This window comes from Oreochromis niloticus, unplaced genomic scaffold, assembly GCF_001858045.2.
Source record: "Oreochromis niloticus isolate F11D_XX unplaced genomic scaffold, O_niloticus_UMD_NMBU tig00008098_pilon, whole genome shotgun sequence".
NCBI lineage: Eukaryota > Metazoa > Chordata > Actinopteri > Cichliformes > Cichlidae > Oreochromis > Oreochromis niloticus.
The window spans coordinates 9,128-22,870 of record NW_020328970.1 but is presented as its reverse complement, the minus strand read 5'-3'; the positions used below and the strand labels follow the sequence as shown (position 1 = coordinate 22,870).

Genomic DNA, 13,743 nt, shown 5'->3' with positions numbered 1-13,743 from the left:
TGGACTGGGAGAAACGTGCTGAGAACCAAAGAGCTCCAGTAACAGACTGAAGCTTATCCATCACAGAGAGCCTGTGGGGGACCGCTGACCTCTCAGCTTTGTGAAACACAGACGTTTTCTTCAAACACTCACAGAAGTCAGAGTCAGTTTATTATTTTAATGTGTTTCAGTTACACTTTGGTCAGGTTCAGGCAGCAGAACTACTCGGCTAGATTTAGGTTAGTTTAATAAAGTTTGGGGTTAAAGTCGACTCTTCCTCAGGTCAAATCTATGAGTTAGTGCAGTTTGTTCTTTAGTATAAACCATTTTCCGGTTCTGGGTTGCTGCTCGTGCGGTCGACCGGCCAGTCAGCTGCGCAGTTTTGCGTTCTTTTTCTTTAATGCTTTAACTTTAATGCTCTTTTCGTTGTTGTATTTCGCCCTTAATAAACCTTAATAACTTAATAAACCTTGGTGAAGTAAAATGTCTTGTGCTTAAGACTCTACATGAAAGCTAAAATATATATGTTCAGTGCACATAGATATATAGTGTATATAGTCACATAGTTTTACATATCATACAAAAATCCACGACATTACCTTCTCCAGTAGGCAGATGGATCTGGCTGCTTCAGTCACCACCCCCATCCACGGGAAGCCAGTGGAGGTAGTTGAGGAGTACAAATACCCGGGAACCATCTTTGACAACCTCCTGAAATTCTCTGCCAACACAGAGGAGGTTCTCAGGAGGTGCCACCAATGGCTACACCTCCTTAGAAAACTCAACTCCTTTTGAGTCAGCACAGCCATCATGATGACTTTTTACTATGCCTTCCTGGAAAGCATCATGACCTTCTCCATCACTTGCTGGTTCCACCCCCTCAGCCTTCAGAACAGGAACAGACTGCAGCACACTGTGTCAGTGTGCTCTAAAATCATTGGCCTGCTTGTCAGAACTCTGGCACAGGTTTTCAAGAAACAGTCCCTTAGACAGGCAGCCAAAATCATCAACGACCCCTCTCACATTCTTCACCCAGCATTTCAATGGCTTCCTTCTGGGCGACGCCTCCACTGCATTTCCTGCAGGACTGAGAGGCGGAGAGCCACCTCTGTCCCAAAGCCACTCTGCTTTTTAACTCCAGCCGATAAGAACATTTCCCACACCTATAAACATAAACTACCCCTATACTACCGACACTTTATTCACTTTTATTCACTTAAAGTTATTATGTGGCGGGCGTGGCCTGTGGTGCCGTGCAGGGAAGGCGGACGCACCTGCACGGCATCCGCAATCATGCCCCGCCGACTTAAGCATAGCACTGGGTCCTGTGATGGTGTTGTTGTTGGTTATGTTGAGCTGGCAGCGGGAGAGCTGCAGCTCTGTGTGTGTCAATGAAGGATGCAAAGCATGTTAATGTCACCGGGTCAGCCGTGGACATTTACATATTTATTCACCTATTCAGTCACTTTAATTTAAAAAATGTGTAATTTAGGGGTTTTTTCACTGTAAAAAGTAGTAACACACAGTGAACAGCGGACACTAATGTTTTTGTCAGTTTTTACGGAATCAAACTCAAAGTAAGGTCAGTACTTCCAAGCTTTAAACGCTGCACGCTCATACTCTCTCCCGCACTCGATATATTATTCATTGTTGATCTGCACACAGCTGTTGCCACGAACGTCACACTCGCTTACGTCACTGTCATGAGACATTCTCGCAAAAAATCACGGTTTTAGTAACGCAGTAATGCAGCGTGCTTACGGGAAAGTAACAGTAATCTAATTACCCTTTTTGCAATAGTAATCCCTTACATTACTCGTTACTTGAAAAAAGTAATCGGATTACAGTAACGCGTTACTTGTAACTCCCCATCTCTGCTGATAGGGCAACAGTCTGGGAGAGAGTGGAGGTCCTGCCAGTCTTTAACTTCTACTGAGTGAATGAGCTGATGACAAACAGCCAGAGCACAGGGAAACTGGAGATCATGCCAGCCACCTGAGAGGAAAGAGAGAGGGAAGGAGACACAGAGAGGAAGCAGAGGAAGGAAAGAAGGAAAACAAACCCTGACCTGCCAGGACCATCACAAGTTTCTGTCTGGTCTGAAAAGGTGGTGCAACATGTCCCATCAGTGTTGTTTCAAACAGTCCAGCTTAAATTACAAAACTTCAAACTAATCTTAGATTAACGTCTTGAAGCATTCTCAATCATCCAGGAAAGTGAATCTCCAAAAGTTGATTCTGTTCATCTGGACGTAGCGTTTTGTTTCAGTCATTATGCAAATGTACTGTTTATAAGATTGGGAAAACCTGCAGTCAGCTGAGACTGAAGAAGTCACTTGGATGAGTGACGAAACGTTTCTCCCACAAAACGCTACGTCCAGATGAACAGAATCAACTTTTGGAGATAATCTTAGATTAAACTTTAAAATAATTCTGACATATTATTTATTAAACACAGTCAACTCTGTGTTACCAATAAGGGCACTGATGAGCCCCACACTTTTATAGATAATATATCCCAAATACAAAGACAAGCTGAAGCTTTAGGTTATTAAACTTACACTTTTTTAAGGTTGAGGTTTTTTAAGGTTCTATGTTCAAATGATGTTTAATACATGTCAGTCTGCTGATGAGCCTTGTGTCTGCTTGTCACACTGGACAGTTTCATGTCACATGGCTGACTTCCTCTTAAAAACAAAAGTGACCCTTTCCTTGTGTGCTTACAGCTGGACAGTCTTTGTTTCTTTGTTCAGTCAGCAGCAGATTTAAAGGACTTTGTGTTTGTTTGAGGTTTTTACAGATGAAGACGTTGCTGATGATCCTGCTCCTCGTAAATGGTAAGAAACTGAATTCAGATCAATCTGCACTCACACCACAGTTTAAGGCAGATAATCTCACTGTGTGGTGTTTATTTGATTATTTAAATTAATGCACTGTACAAAATACAAATGTAATGATGTGTGTTGTGTGAGAGTTGGGATAGTAAGAGCTACTTTACATTTACAGAGTAAAGCTTCATGTTTGGTACCTTAGTTTAGGTCACATGTACACTTTGTTATATTTGAATTTAACTGTACTTGAGATTAATTACATATTGTTGCATTTAAGGAAATGTTTTCTTTAAAACTCATATGCTTGTAAATACAACAATGGGTTTTGTTGGGTTTTTGGACAGACGTTGTTTTAGTTCAACGTTAAAGTATTGCACTTTCTAAAATGGAAACCAGTTAATTCTGAAAGACCTGCGTTTCTTTTCTTTTTATTTATTTTATTATTTAGACAAAAGCATTTTGTGAAGAGTGCTCTACAATCCGGTGCCCACTGGTATCAAACCAGGACTCACTCTGTATGCAGTTCCTTGCATTAGCAGCCTGAGAACTACTTTTGACCTTTTTATAAAAAGGACGTCTTTTAGCTGCTGTATACAACCCTGCACAGTAGGTGAAGGTGTGAGGATTGAATGGTTAAAGATGAAGTGGAAGTGGCAGTGGAAATGGAGGAAGTGGAAATGAGAGAAGGTGGTGGAGAATGACCAACCTAAGATCCTGTGGGACTTCCAGATACAGATGGACAAAATGATGGTGGCTAACCAACTCGACATAGTGGTGGTAGACAAACAGAAGAAGACGGCCGTAGTGATCGATGTAGCGGTTCCGAATGACAGCAAAATCAGGAAGAAGGAACACGAGAAGCTGGAGAAATACCAAGGGCTCAGAGAAAAGCTCGGGAAGATGTGGAGGGTGAAGGTAAAAGTGGTCCCAGTGGTAATTGGAGCACTAGGTGTGGTGACTCCCAAACTAGGTGAGTGGCTCCAGCAGATCCCAGGAACAACATCGGAGATCTCTGTCCAGAAGAGAGCAGTCCTGGGAACAGCTAAGATACTGGAATACTCTTGTAGAGGACCCGAGCTTGAAGGATAGACTGCCGCAGCGGTGAGAGGGGAATTTTTTGAATATATATAATTATTGCCCCTCTGTTGGTCTTCCTTGGTCTCTTGTGTTCTGAAGGCCTCTGGATGTCTGGAGCCTGGATCTCCTCCATACCTGCTTCATGCCCTGGAGGACGGGGCTGTGGCCCCCCACACCCTCTAGCAGATCATTACATGAAGGAACCTTTGAAATACAAGTGCGCTCATGCTCACAGGTGTACACACGGGTGTTCACACACACAAACTACACCCTTTTTGGCTCCTACCTCAAAGCACACTGTGCGCTGTCAATCCTACGTGCTGCACAATAATGTTTAATATTTAGTATTTACTGTTATATTCACATAGATCATCGTGATGTTGTTTATTATATTGCTCTCTTTTTTTGCTTGTTTTCTCTTTTTTCTTTCTCAACAGGTGATCCAAGTGATTGATATATGTATTTTTTGTCTGTTTGTTTTGTTGATTTTTGGTTTTTTCCCTTTATCTCTCTTCTCCGCTCTTTTTCTTTCCCTCTTTCTTTCTCCTTTTTCCCCCCCCCCCCAGTCAAGTCTGTCCCGTGTTTAGCAAATGAAAATAAAATAAACAATAAAAGCAAAGGTGAATCAAATAGACCAGTACGGCAGGGCTGGGATGGTCCATTTGGTAAAGTAAATCCGTTGGGCATCTTTCTTCGCTTTTAGACAATAATTCTGATGGCAAAAGAACCAAACGGGACAGGCAAAAAAAAAAGAATATATATAATTATTTATTTGTTAAGGATACAAAATGGAATGCAGATTATCACTTAAATTAACTTACAGGTTTTGCTCTTCTTTGAATTCATCTTTACCATCTTTTCCTTTTTGTGTAACTCCTCATAGTTTCCACCTTGGCTTTGGTTTTGGTGGTGGAGGTGAACGAGGGAGAAAGGTCTGTCCCATTGCCCTGCCAGTACTCAGGTGTTATACCTGAGATTAATCCCACAGTGATCTGGAATCGCAATGATTTTGACCCAAAATCTGTCCACATACGACGAGAAGGAGGAGATGATCTCAGAGGACAAAACCAGCGCTACAGCAGGCGCACATCGATGAGGCCTGATGCTCTGGATACTTTAGACTTCACCCTCACTCTAAGGAAACCAGAACTGACTGACAGTGGTAACTACACCTGCTCCATCAGTGATGGAAGAAGAGAACGGAGACTGAGAGATATAGAGCTGCAGGTCAAAGGTTAGCAACAATCTTCATAGCCTCTGTAAATATGGGTGAAAGATCAGTACTGTAGACAAGTCAGATGTTAGACGGATGGATGTATTGAATATTGATATGATAATGATATGTTGGAAAACCAAACACTAACAGTTTCTTGACTTGACCCCTCTCAAAACAAACAAAAACCCAAAATGTGGATGATTAGACTCAAACATTTTACATCCTGTATGTACAGTAAACATGAAGCTCACTGTACCTAACAGGTTCTCACATGAAGCAACACCATAAACACTTAAATGCTGAGTAAAAATCTTGTGAGCACCACAGTAAGTCACTTGCAGAAATATGAGCTTCCTTCAAACGTTTCACCTTTTTGGGAAACAAATTAAGTCAAATTTAATTTATGCAGCTCTAAAACACAACAACAATCACAAAATATTCAAAAAGAGATAAGATACAAACTGCATGGTTGAGATTTATATGAACGTCTTTAACAGGCTTGATCCTGTCCATAATCTGTCCAGACCAGCTTTTGGTTTGTAATTAACTGCATGCTAAAAGGGCAGTTCCTACTGTACATCACTAATATCACCTAATGAAACAGTAAAGGTACAAGGGGACTAACTGTTCCTCCTACCACATAAGTATTTTTCAGTTTGATCCTGATTAGCTGCTAAACTGTTGGCACCATAACTACTACTGCTGTGATAGCTAGTAGAAGTCAAATTCAAGCACTAGCTAATTGTAGACTAAAATTGATTTGAAGTCCCACAAACATAGTGTGGCAAAATTAATTTTTTTCTGCTATGCATCACAAGACTCATAATTATATGCACAATCCATTTCATGTTAAATTTTACTTTATGTATGTTATCCATAAAGCAAGTGAAGCTGCTCTGAAGTTGTCAGTTTTGTGCTAAAGATAAATTACAATATCCACCAATTGCCCCTGAGCAAACACAGATCCCAGAGTATATCACCACTTTCATTTTTACTGCTGCTGCTTCTACAGCATTATGATATCGTTGTTTATTGTCCTCTCAGACCACCGGTGAATGTGGAGAAGGACTCAGACTCTGTCATACTGCCTTGCAAAACAAAACCCAACCTGCCTGAGGACACCACAGTGGAGTGGACTCACTCTGATACTGAACTCATGATAGTCCATGTATATTCAAACAGAAGTGACCAACTTAAAAAACAGGATGGACTTTACAGAGACCGAACAAAGATGAACAAAGACCTGCTGAGAACTGGAGACCTCAGTCTGACCCTGAAATACCCCACAGAGAGAGACAGTGGAGGATACATCTGCACCATCTACAGGGACAAAGACATCCTGAGACAGAAAGTAGTGCTGCAGGTCAAAGGTCAGTGTTGTAGATGCAAATCAGAGGTTAATGCTATAGATTTAGTTCAGGATTCATGATTTTTTTGAAAATGATGTCTCTACAGAACCATTTCCATCCTGGGCCAAAGCGCTCCTCATTCTCCTTGTTCTGGTTTTGGTTCTTGGGGGTGTTTTATTTCTTTTCCGACACATTTTCAGAAAAGGTGAGCATCTTCTACAGTATTGAAGCTGAAGTAATAAAGAGTACAGACAGCTGATAGAGCTGTAGAGAAACTTCCACTTTTGTTCCAGAAATCAGAAAACCCCCTTGAGACTTCGTCACTGATCAGTGAAAAAGCTCCACAACATGACTTTATGACTTTATTAAAGAGTGTATGTGCTTAACTCGATTGATCTGATCTCGTCCAACCACTGAGAACCTTTATACAAATTATTGACATGAGGTTTACAAGAGTTACAGTATACAATGTCTTATGAAGCAGCAAACTATTTCTCCAGGCTAAATGATGATCCTCTAAATTTGTGACACGCCATTTCCTCTCCAGCTTACGAGTTATCTGCTTTAGGCTACGTGTTTGAGAATTATACCACGGAGTCAGGGACTTCTGATTTGAGGCCTTAGTTTTCACAGGAGCTACAGTATCCAGAGTCGTACGTAGTGAGGAGGTAAAATTATTAACAAGATAATCGACCTCTGTTGGAGTAGCGTTCAGGTAGCTGCTCTGCTCTATGTTGGTACAGGGCATTGAAGATGATAACAGTGGGTGGATTATATTCTTAAACTTAGTTACAGCACTTTCAGAAAGACATCTACTTTGATAAAATCGACTCTCCACTGCTGTGTAATCAATTATTGTAAATGTAAATGTTATCAGGAAATGATCAGACAGCAGAGGGTTTTCAGGAAACACTGTTAAATGTTCAGTTTCTATGCCACATGTTAAAACAAGATCTGGAGTGTGATTAAAGTGGTGGGTGGGTTCTTTTACATTTTGAGAGAAGCCAATTGAGTCTAATAACAGATTAAATGCCATGTTGAGGCTGTCATTTTTAGCATCTACATGGATGTTAAAATCACCCACAATAATTATTTTATCTGAGCTGAGCACTAAATCAGATACAAAGTCTGAGAAATCAGAGATAAACTCTGTGTAAGGCCCAGGTGGACGATAGATGATAACAAGTAAGACTGGTTTCTGAGTTTTACAGCTGGGGTGGACGAGGCTAAGCATCAGGCTTTCAAATGAATTAAAAGTCTGTCTGGGTGTTCTTCAGTCGCAGCTGACTGCAGGTTTCCCCAACCTTATAAACAGTACATTTGCACAATGAATGGCTGTGAGGTCAGTTCCTTGACCATTAATATTAAAATTGTCATGAACATTCACCAACAACCACTAATCAAAGTCCATTGATCAAGACAAACAAAACAATCCCCTAAAGCCAACAAAGAGCTTCAGTTCAACAAAAAGTTTCAGAGGCCTGACCTCAATTCCACCAGTGGGGACAAAACAGTTTGGGCAACTATGACAACTATGGCAAAACAGTTCAGTGCTGGGCCAAGTGTCCTGTTTTTTGAAAATCAAAATATGGTCATCCTAATCTTCAGGGTCTCCAAAGCCAAAACAACAGACAAAACCCCTAGTTTTCCTTAAAAAAAGAAGAGGCTGAATTATAGAGTAAAACGAAAAGAAAAGTGCAATTCCTCTGTGGCTGGCCACAAAACTTGACATTGCTCAGCTGTGGCAATCAGGTGCGGTAACCTGGAACAGAGATTGAGGGAGAGAGCAGCTCTCTTCCACGAAGTGGCTAAAAGTTCAGTAAACAACCAGTATTTTGGATTAACTGAAGGCTTTTCAGAGAGTTTTTAGGACATGCTGATAATACAGTAGTCCAGCCTTGGAGTAATAAATGCATAAACTAGTTTTTCAGCATCATTCTGAGACAGGATATTTCTAGTTTAGAGATACTGTACAAATGGAAGGAAACAGTCTTGCATATTTGTTTAATATGTCCATTAAAGGAAATATCCTAGTTAAAAACACCAAGGTTCATCCTGATGTGTTCTTATTCTGGGGCAAGGTAATAAAGTTACTGTCATCACTAACAAATACCAGTCTTCCTGTTAACCCACTACTACATCTTCTGCTTGAGGTTACTTAGGAATGTGCAATAGGGAGTTAATACATGCAATTCTCTTTTTGTACCTTTCTCCTTGTTCATTATGTTAACCTGTAGTGTCATTGGAAGGTTATGGTTATGCTGCAAAGGTGATATGTGTTGGTAGGGAGGGCGGGGTGAGGAGGGGGAGAAAAGGGATTTAGGGTTTGGGTTTGGGGTAATGTTCTCGGGAAACCCAATATATTGTATGTTTCTGGTGTGCTGTATAAGACAGTTTCCCTTTGTCCTTAAAGCAAATAAATATTGCATTATAAAAAACCCACCAAGGTTCCTCACAGCATTACTGGAGGCCAAGGTAATGCCATCCAGAGTAAGAATCTGGTTAGATACCATATTTCTAAGATTTTTAGGGCCGAGTACAATAACCTCAGTTTTATCTGAATTTAGAAGCAGAAAGTCATTTAGTCATCTTTATGTTTTTAAGTCATTCTTTTAATTCAACTAATTAATGGTATCATCTGGCTCATTGATGGGTAAAGTTGGGTGTCATCTCCATAGCAGTTAAAATGTATGCTATGCCTTCTAATGCAATAAAGCTCATTGCTGATGCTACCTCTGTCTTTACAGCTCATATTGTCCTTTGTAGTCTTCTTCGTTCTCCAGGTTGAGGTGGAGTCAGGGGCTGAGTCTGTCCAGCTGCCCTGCAAAACCACATTTTATTTACCTGAAGATGTTAAAGTGGAATGGACAGATAGAGACAACAGGACGATTCATGTGTATCATAGTGGCTCTGACCAGCCTGATGAACAGGACTGGCTTTTCAAAGAACGAACAAGGATGAATAAAGACCCGCTGAAAACTGGAGACCTCAGTTTGACTGTGAACTACCCCATACAGTGGAACAGAGACATCTGCACCTGCACCGTCTACAGCGGAGAGGGAAACATCCTGATGAAGAAGCGAGTGGAGCTGAAGGTCAGAGGTCAGTGACCTGTAACAGTGACCTGTAAAATACAAAATGACCTGTAACAGGTCATTTTGTATTTAAAGGAACATATTTGAATTGCACTTCTTCTACATCATAATACAAACTAATGATTGACACATGTGGCCCTGGGTATTGAACTGGACCACAAACAGTGTGATTCACCTCACTGTTGATTCTCAGCAAAATATTAGCAAGTGCAGCAGTTTCAAGAGAAGAAGAAATTACTGTTAAGCAGCATATTAAACAGCCTCCACCGAAAGAACAAACAAACAAACAAAAACAAAACAAAACAGTGCAATCAGACTCTGATCATCTCTAAACGTTTGAAAAGCTGCTTTTATTTCCTAGATTTCTGTCACCTGTTGTGATTTCATCTGGTTCCTTCCTCTAGTTTGTCTGCAACTATGTGTGTGCAGACAGCAGCAGGAGTAGTTTTTCAATGTTTTTTCTCCTCTCAGACTGTCAGGTGGAGGTGGAGGAAGGGGTGGATTCTGTCCAGCTACCCTTCAAAACCACTGGTGATCTACCTGGTGACACTAAAGTGGAGTGGAGACGCATTGAACCCAAAACACTTATGACTGTCCATATTTATCAGAATGGATCTGACCAGTCTGAAGAACAGAACCAGGATTACAGAGACCGAACGAAGATGAATGAAGACCTGCTGAAAACTGGAGACCTCAGTCTGACCCTGAAACACCCCACAGAGAGAGACAGTGGGAGATACAGATGTGGAGCTTACAGACGGGAGAGCAACATATGGAGGGAGAAAACAGTGCTACTTAGGGTCAAAGGTTTGACTGACTGATTGATTGACCGATTGATTGATTGACTGATTGACTGAGTCTGACCGTGTCTTGTGTCTCTTCTGCAGGAGAGTTCAAATCGGGAATCAAAGAGGGGAGATCCAGCTCAGCTGATGCAACTCATCTGATAGCTGATCGATCAGTTTGATGCATGACTGATTTGATCAATAATCAAACAAGAAATGATGAAGCGAGGAGGACATACTGAATGTTATTTATGTCAAAACCAAGACTAAAAGTGCTAGATGAAAAAGTTACTTTAACAATGAAAGAGATTGTGATGTACACAGATTAAGCAGTTTGGTGTTTTCTCCTTTTCTGTGCTTTGATTGGCTGTTTGTGTCTGTGTTGTCACTTGTCCTGACAACATCCCATTGGACAAACACCATCTGCAGCTGGAACTATCTCTAATGCACACACACACACACACACACACACACACACACACACACACACACACACACACACACTAGTATTTGTTTAAATGCTCTTAGAAAGTTGAATCTTGACAAGACAATTTTGGTAGTTTTTATTAAAAAAAATTACTCAAGGTCTCGTCAACCTGAGACTGTCTAATTAAGACACTTCTTATACTACTATGAAGTTTAGAAATATATACAATGAGATTACGCTAATGGTAATATTCCTGAAAATATAGGATAAAAAAAAAGAAGTCCAGCATTATAAATTGAACAATTAAGTGAAAATAATCATAGTTATGTGATGTGCTTAATGAGAGAAGTAAACTCATATCACGAAAAGAAGTGCAATCAAATCTTTCTGTACAAGCAACATTGTGTAAAGCAAAACAGTGAAAAAGAGGACATAAGCATAGCACCACTCGAGTTGTGTGTTGAATGATTTCAACAGCAGTGGAGAGAGGGGAGAGAAGAGTTCGTAAGAGAGGATAAAAGATGATGCTTTAGTTATAAAGAGCTGTTTGTTCTGTAGACCTGACTGTGAGCAGATGGATCATCAGGAAAAAAAGGTTCACAGTTGTATTTTAAAATGACGAATACTGTACCACAGGATTAACCATGGCCAAACAATTCCAATCTAACAATTGAATATGCAAGTCAGAGTTTTCTCAGCTTATCGTGCCATGTTGGATTGAACCCTTGAGGAAGTTTGGGGACTTTGCACTGAGTCACTGCTTTCATATTTGACATCCTAACATCCATCAGCTCGATTGCAGTGAAAATAGTGAAACTGAACTTAAGAAATGTACTGAAACAGTGTTTGTTTGCCACAGACACAGACTTCAATCCAAGACTTCAAACGGACAATGTGAAATTTAAGATTTTTAATTTTTTTTAGATCAGGGCTCCATGGTCTTAATACATGTCGACTTTAATACACCACTGACTGCTCCCAGGATGTGGAGTTTAAGACTGTTTCATGCAGGCCCATATATTTTACCCAGGACTTTACTATTTTTATGATAACTGCTGTGCACACTGTGTATGTTAATACTAACCCAATTCTTGGTTAGTAACATAACACCATTAGCAGTCAGCAGAGTATGCATCTTAAGCCCACGGCCCACGGCCTGAAGGTGCCTCTCATTCTTCTGAAAAACAGTCAGGCAGAAAAGTTGTCTGTATTTTCTCTGGTTTTCTTTTGGAGATAGGAAATCTGTATTTTTATACTTAAGATAATTGTGTTTGCTACTTTGTCCACTTTAATCATGATGGCAGTAATGGCCAAATAAAACCATTTTGTTTAGACTATTTTCTGCTTTTACATGGGTGCTCTGTTCATGTGTCACCAAATCTAATGTGTAACAAGGCAGGTAATTGGTGTAAATTCAATTCATCTCTCCATCATGTGCTTCAGCATGAGGTCATGAACTGATATCTGAATGTTCTCCTTCAGGATGTATTTTGTAGACAGCAGAGTTCATGGTCCATTTGCCACAGCAAGTCTTTCAGGTTCAGCTTTTTTTTTCAGCTTTTGTCTCATCAGCCCACATAGTATTTTCCCAAAAGTCTTGGGGGATCATCAAGAAGTTTTCTGGCAAAACAGAGACAAGCTTTTGTGTTTTCTTTTTGCTCAGCAGGAGTTTTCATCTTGGATCTTGGTGCAAAAATGGCCTGGATGCCAATCTCTTTCTTATCATGGAGTCATGAACTTTTAAGACTAGATAGCAGTTTTTATAGAATAAAACTTGAGAAACAGTTTGTCAACAGAAAAATAGGGAATAGTAATGTGATTAAAAATCTAGATTAATTATTCTTAATGCTAATCAGAGAAACAGACACTTGTAAGAAACATTACATCTTCTATCATTTACAAACAGAAGTCAGACGGATCTTTCAGGAGTGGTGAAGCAATTTTCTGGAGAACTGTTTGTTTGGTAGGCAGTAGCTTCACTGCTTATCTCTGACCTAGATCCTTGAATGTTATTGCAGCCATCACATACGCAAGCATGCACCAATGCAGGCTGTTGAACAGAACAACTAGATAATCTCATATGATACGTTTTTAATGCAGCTCCTTTTATTTCACAATTTTCTGTAAACCAGTTTGTAACCCACACTTGCTGTTAATTCTTGAACTGAAAGACAAAGTACATATCCAAGTGTAGCAGGACGCAAAATGCTGAACTTTGAAAACTGGATGTAAAAATCAAAAGGAGCTTTATTGCTGATATCTTACAAAGTGAAGATAACATTAGTTAGAAACAGGTAATTTAGCAGAAGTTATCTCGCAGGAGACACAAGCTAGAACACAAAGTTTGAGGAAGATAGCAAATAGCAGAAACAAGCTGAAGGTATAAATACAGAGGAGGAAACACCTAGACTGTTAAGCCCCAAAGGGCTTTCTGAGCTTCCAGCTCGGAAATGACATGGCCAAAATGAATGGAGTATTTCTCTGCAATTACAAACTCTGTTTAAACAATCTTGGTATCAAAATAAACCTAACAATCTCATCAGAGGTGTGAATGGTGCAGCAGATATTACAGTGTCAAAGTTACTAAGCCTGAAACACAGAAAAAGTAAGTCAGTTTTTTCCTCTCCTAATTAATTTTTTTTAGCATATAACCATTTTAAAAATATGCTTTAATTCACATTTTAATCCAGAAATCCGGTAATCAACATATGAACAAAATCTGTGCAAAGATGTATGCTTCTAATGTGAACGAGTGAAAAATTACTGCACTTTTAATAAATAAATATTGAGGCGTTGTGCAGTTTGTCCTAATTTTGGCAAACGTTGGACACCATATATAAGTTGAATATTTTAGGTATTAAACAACAGAAATTATTTAATTTAATTAACATTCCTAAAAATGCTGAATAAATATTTTTGAAGACTTAACCACACATTCACATACACATGGAGTGTTTAAATGGCCTCTGGCACTTTTAACTCTTG

At 39.8% G+C, this 13,743-nt stretch overlaps 1 protein-coding gene across 1 annotated transcript; it reads left to right on the top strand.

Annotated features, from left to right (window-relative positions):
• Positions 1–6,453: 6,453 nt before the first annotated feature.
• Positions 6,454–12,095, top strand: LOC109201477 (myelin-oligodendrocyte glycoprotein-like). The gene is made up of 5 exons (XM_019357181.2): positions 6,454–6,472; positions 6,558–6,656; positions 9,218–9,553; positions 10,018–10,353; positions 10,434–12,095. The coding sequence occupies exons 3-5, from the start codon at positions 9,409–9,411 to the stop codon at positions 10,511–10,513; spliced, it is 561 nt and encodes a 186-aa protein (XP_019212726.1). The 5' UTR covers positions 6,454–6,472; positions 6,558–6,656; positions 9,218–9,408; the 3' UTR covers positions 10,514–12,095.
• Positions 12,096–13,743: the final 1,648 nt, after the last annotated feature.

What these genes read in the sequence shown, in the direction of transcription:
- LOC109201477 (XM_019357181.2), top strand. Translation starts at nt 9,409, where the DNA reads ATGAATAAAGACCCGCTGAAAACTGGAGACCTCAGTTTGACTGTGAAC. An exon ending in AGTGGAGCTGAAGGTCAGAG is followed by an intron (nt 9,554 to 10,017) that starts GTCAGTGACCTG and finishes TTCTCCTCTCAG; the next exon opens with ACTGTCAGGTGGAGGTGGAG. An exon ending in AGTGCTACTTAGGGTCAAAG is followed by an intron (nt 10,354 to 10,433) that starts GTTTGACTGACT and finishes TCTCTTCTGCAG; the next exon opens with GAGAGTTCAAATCGGGAATC.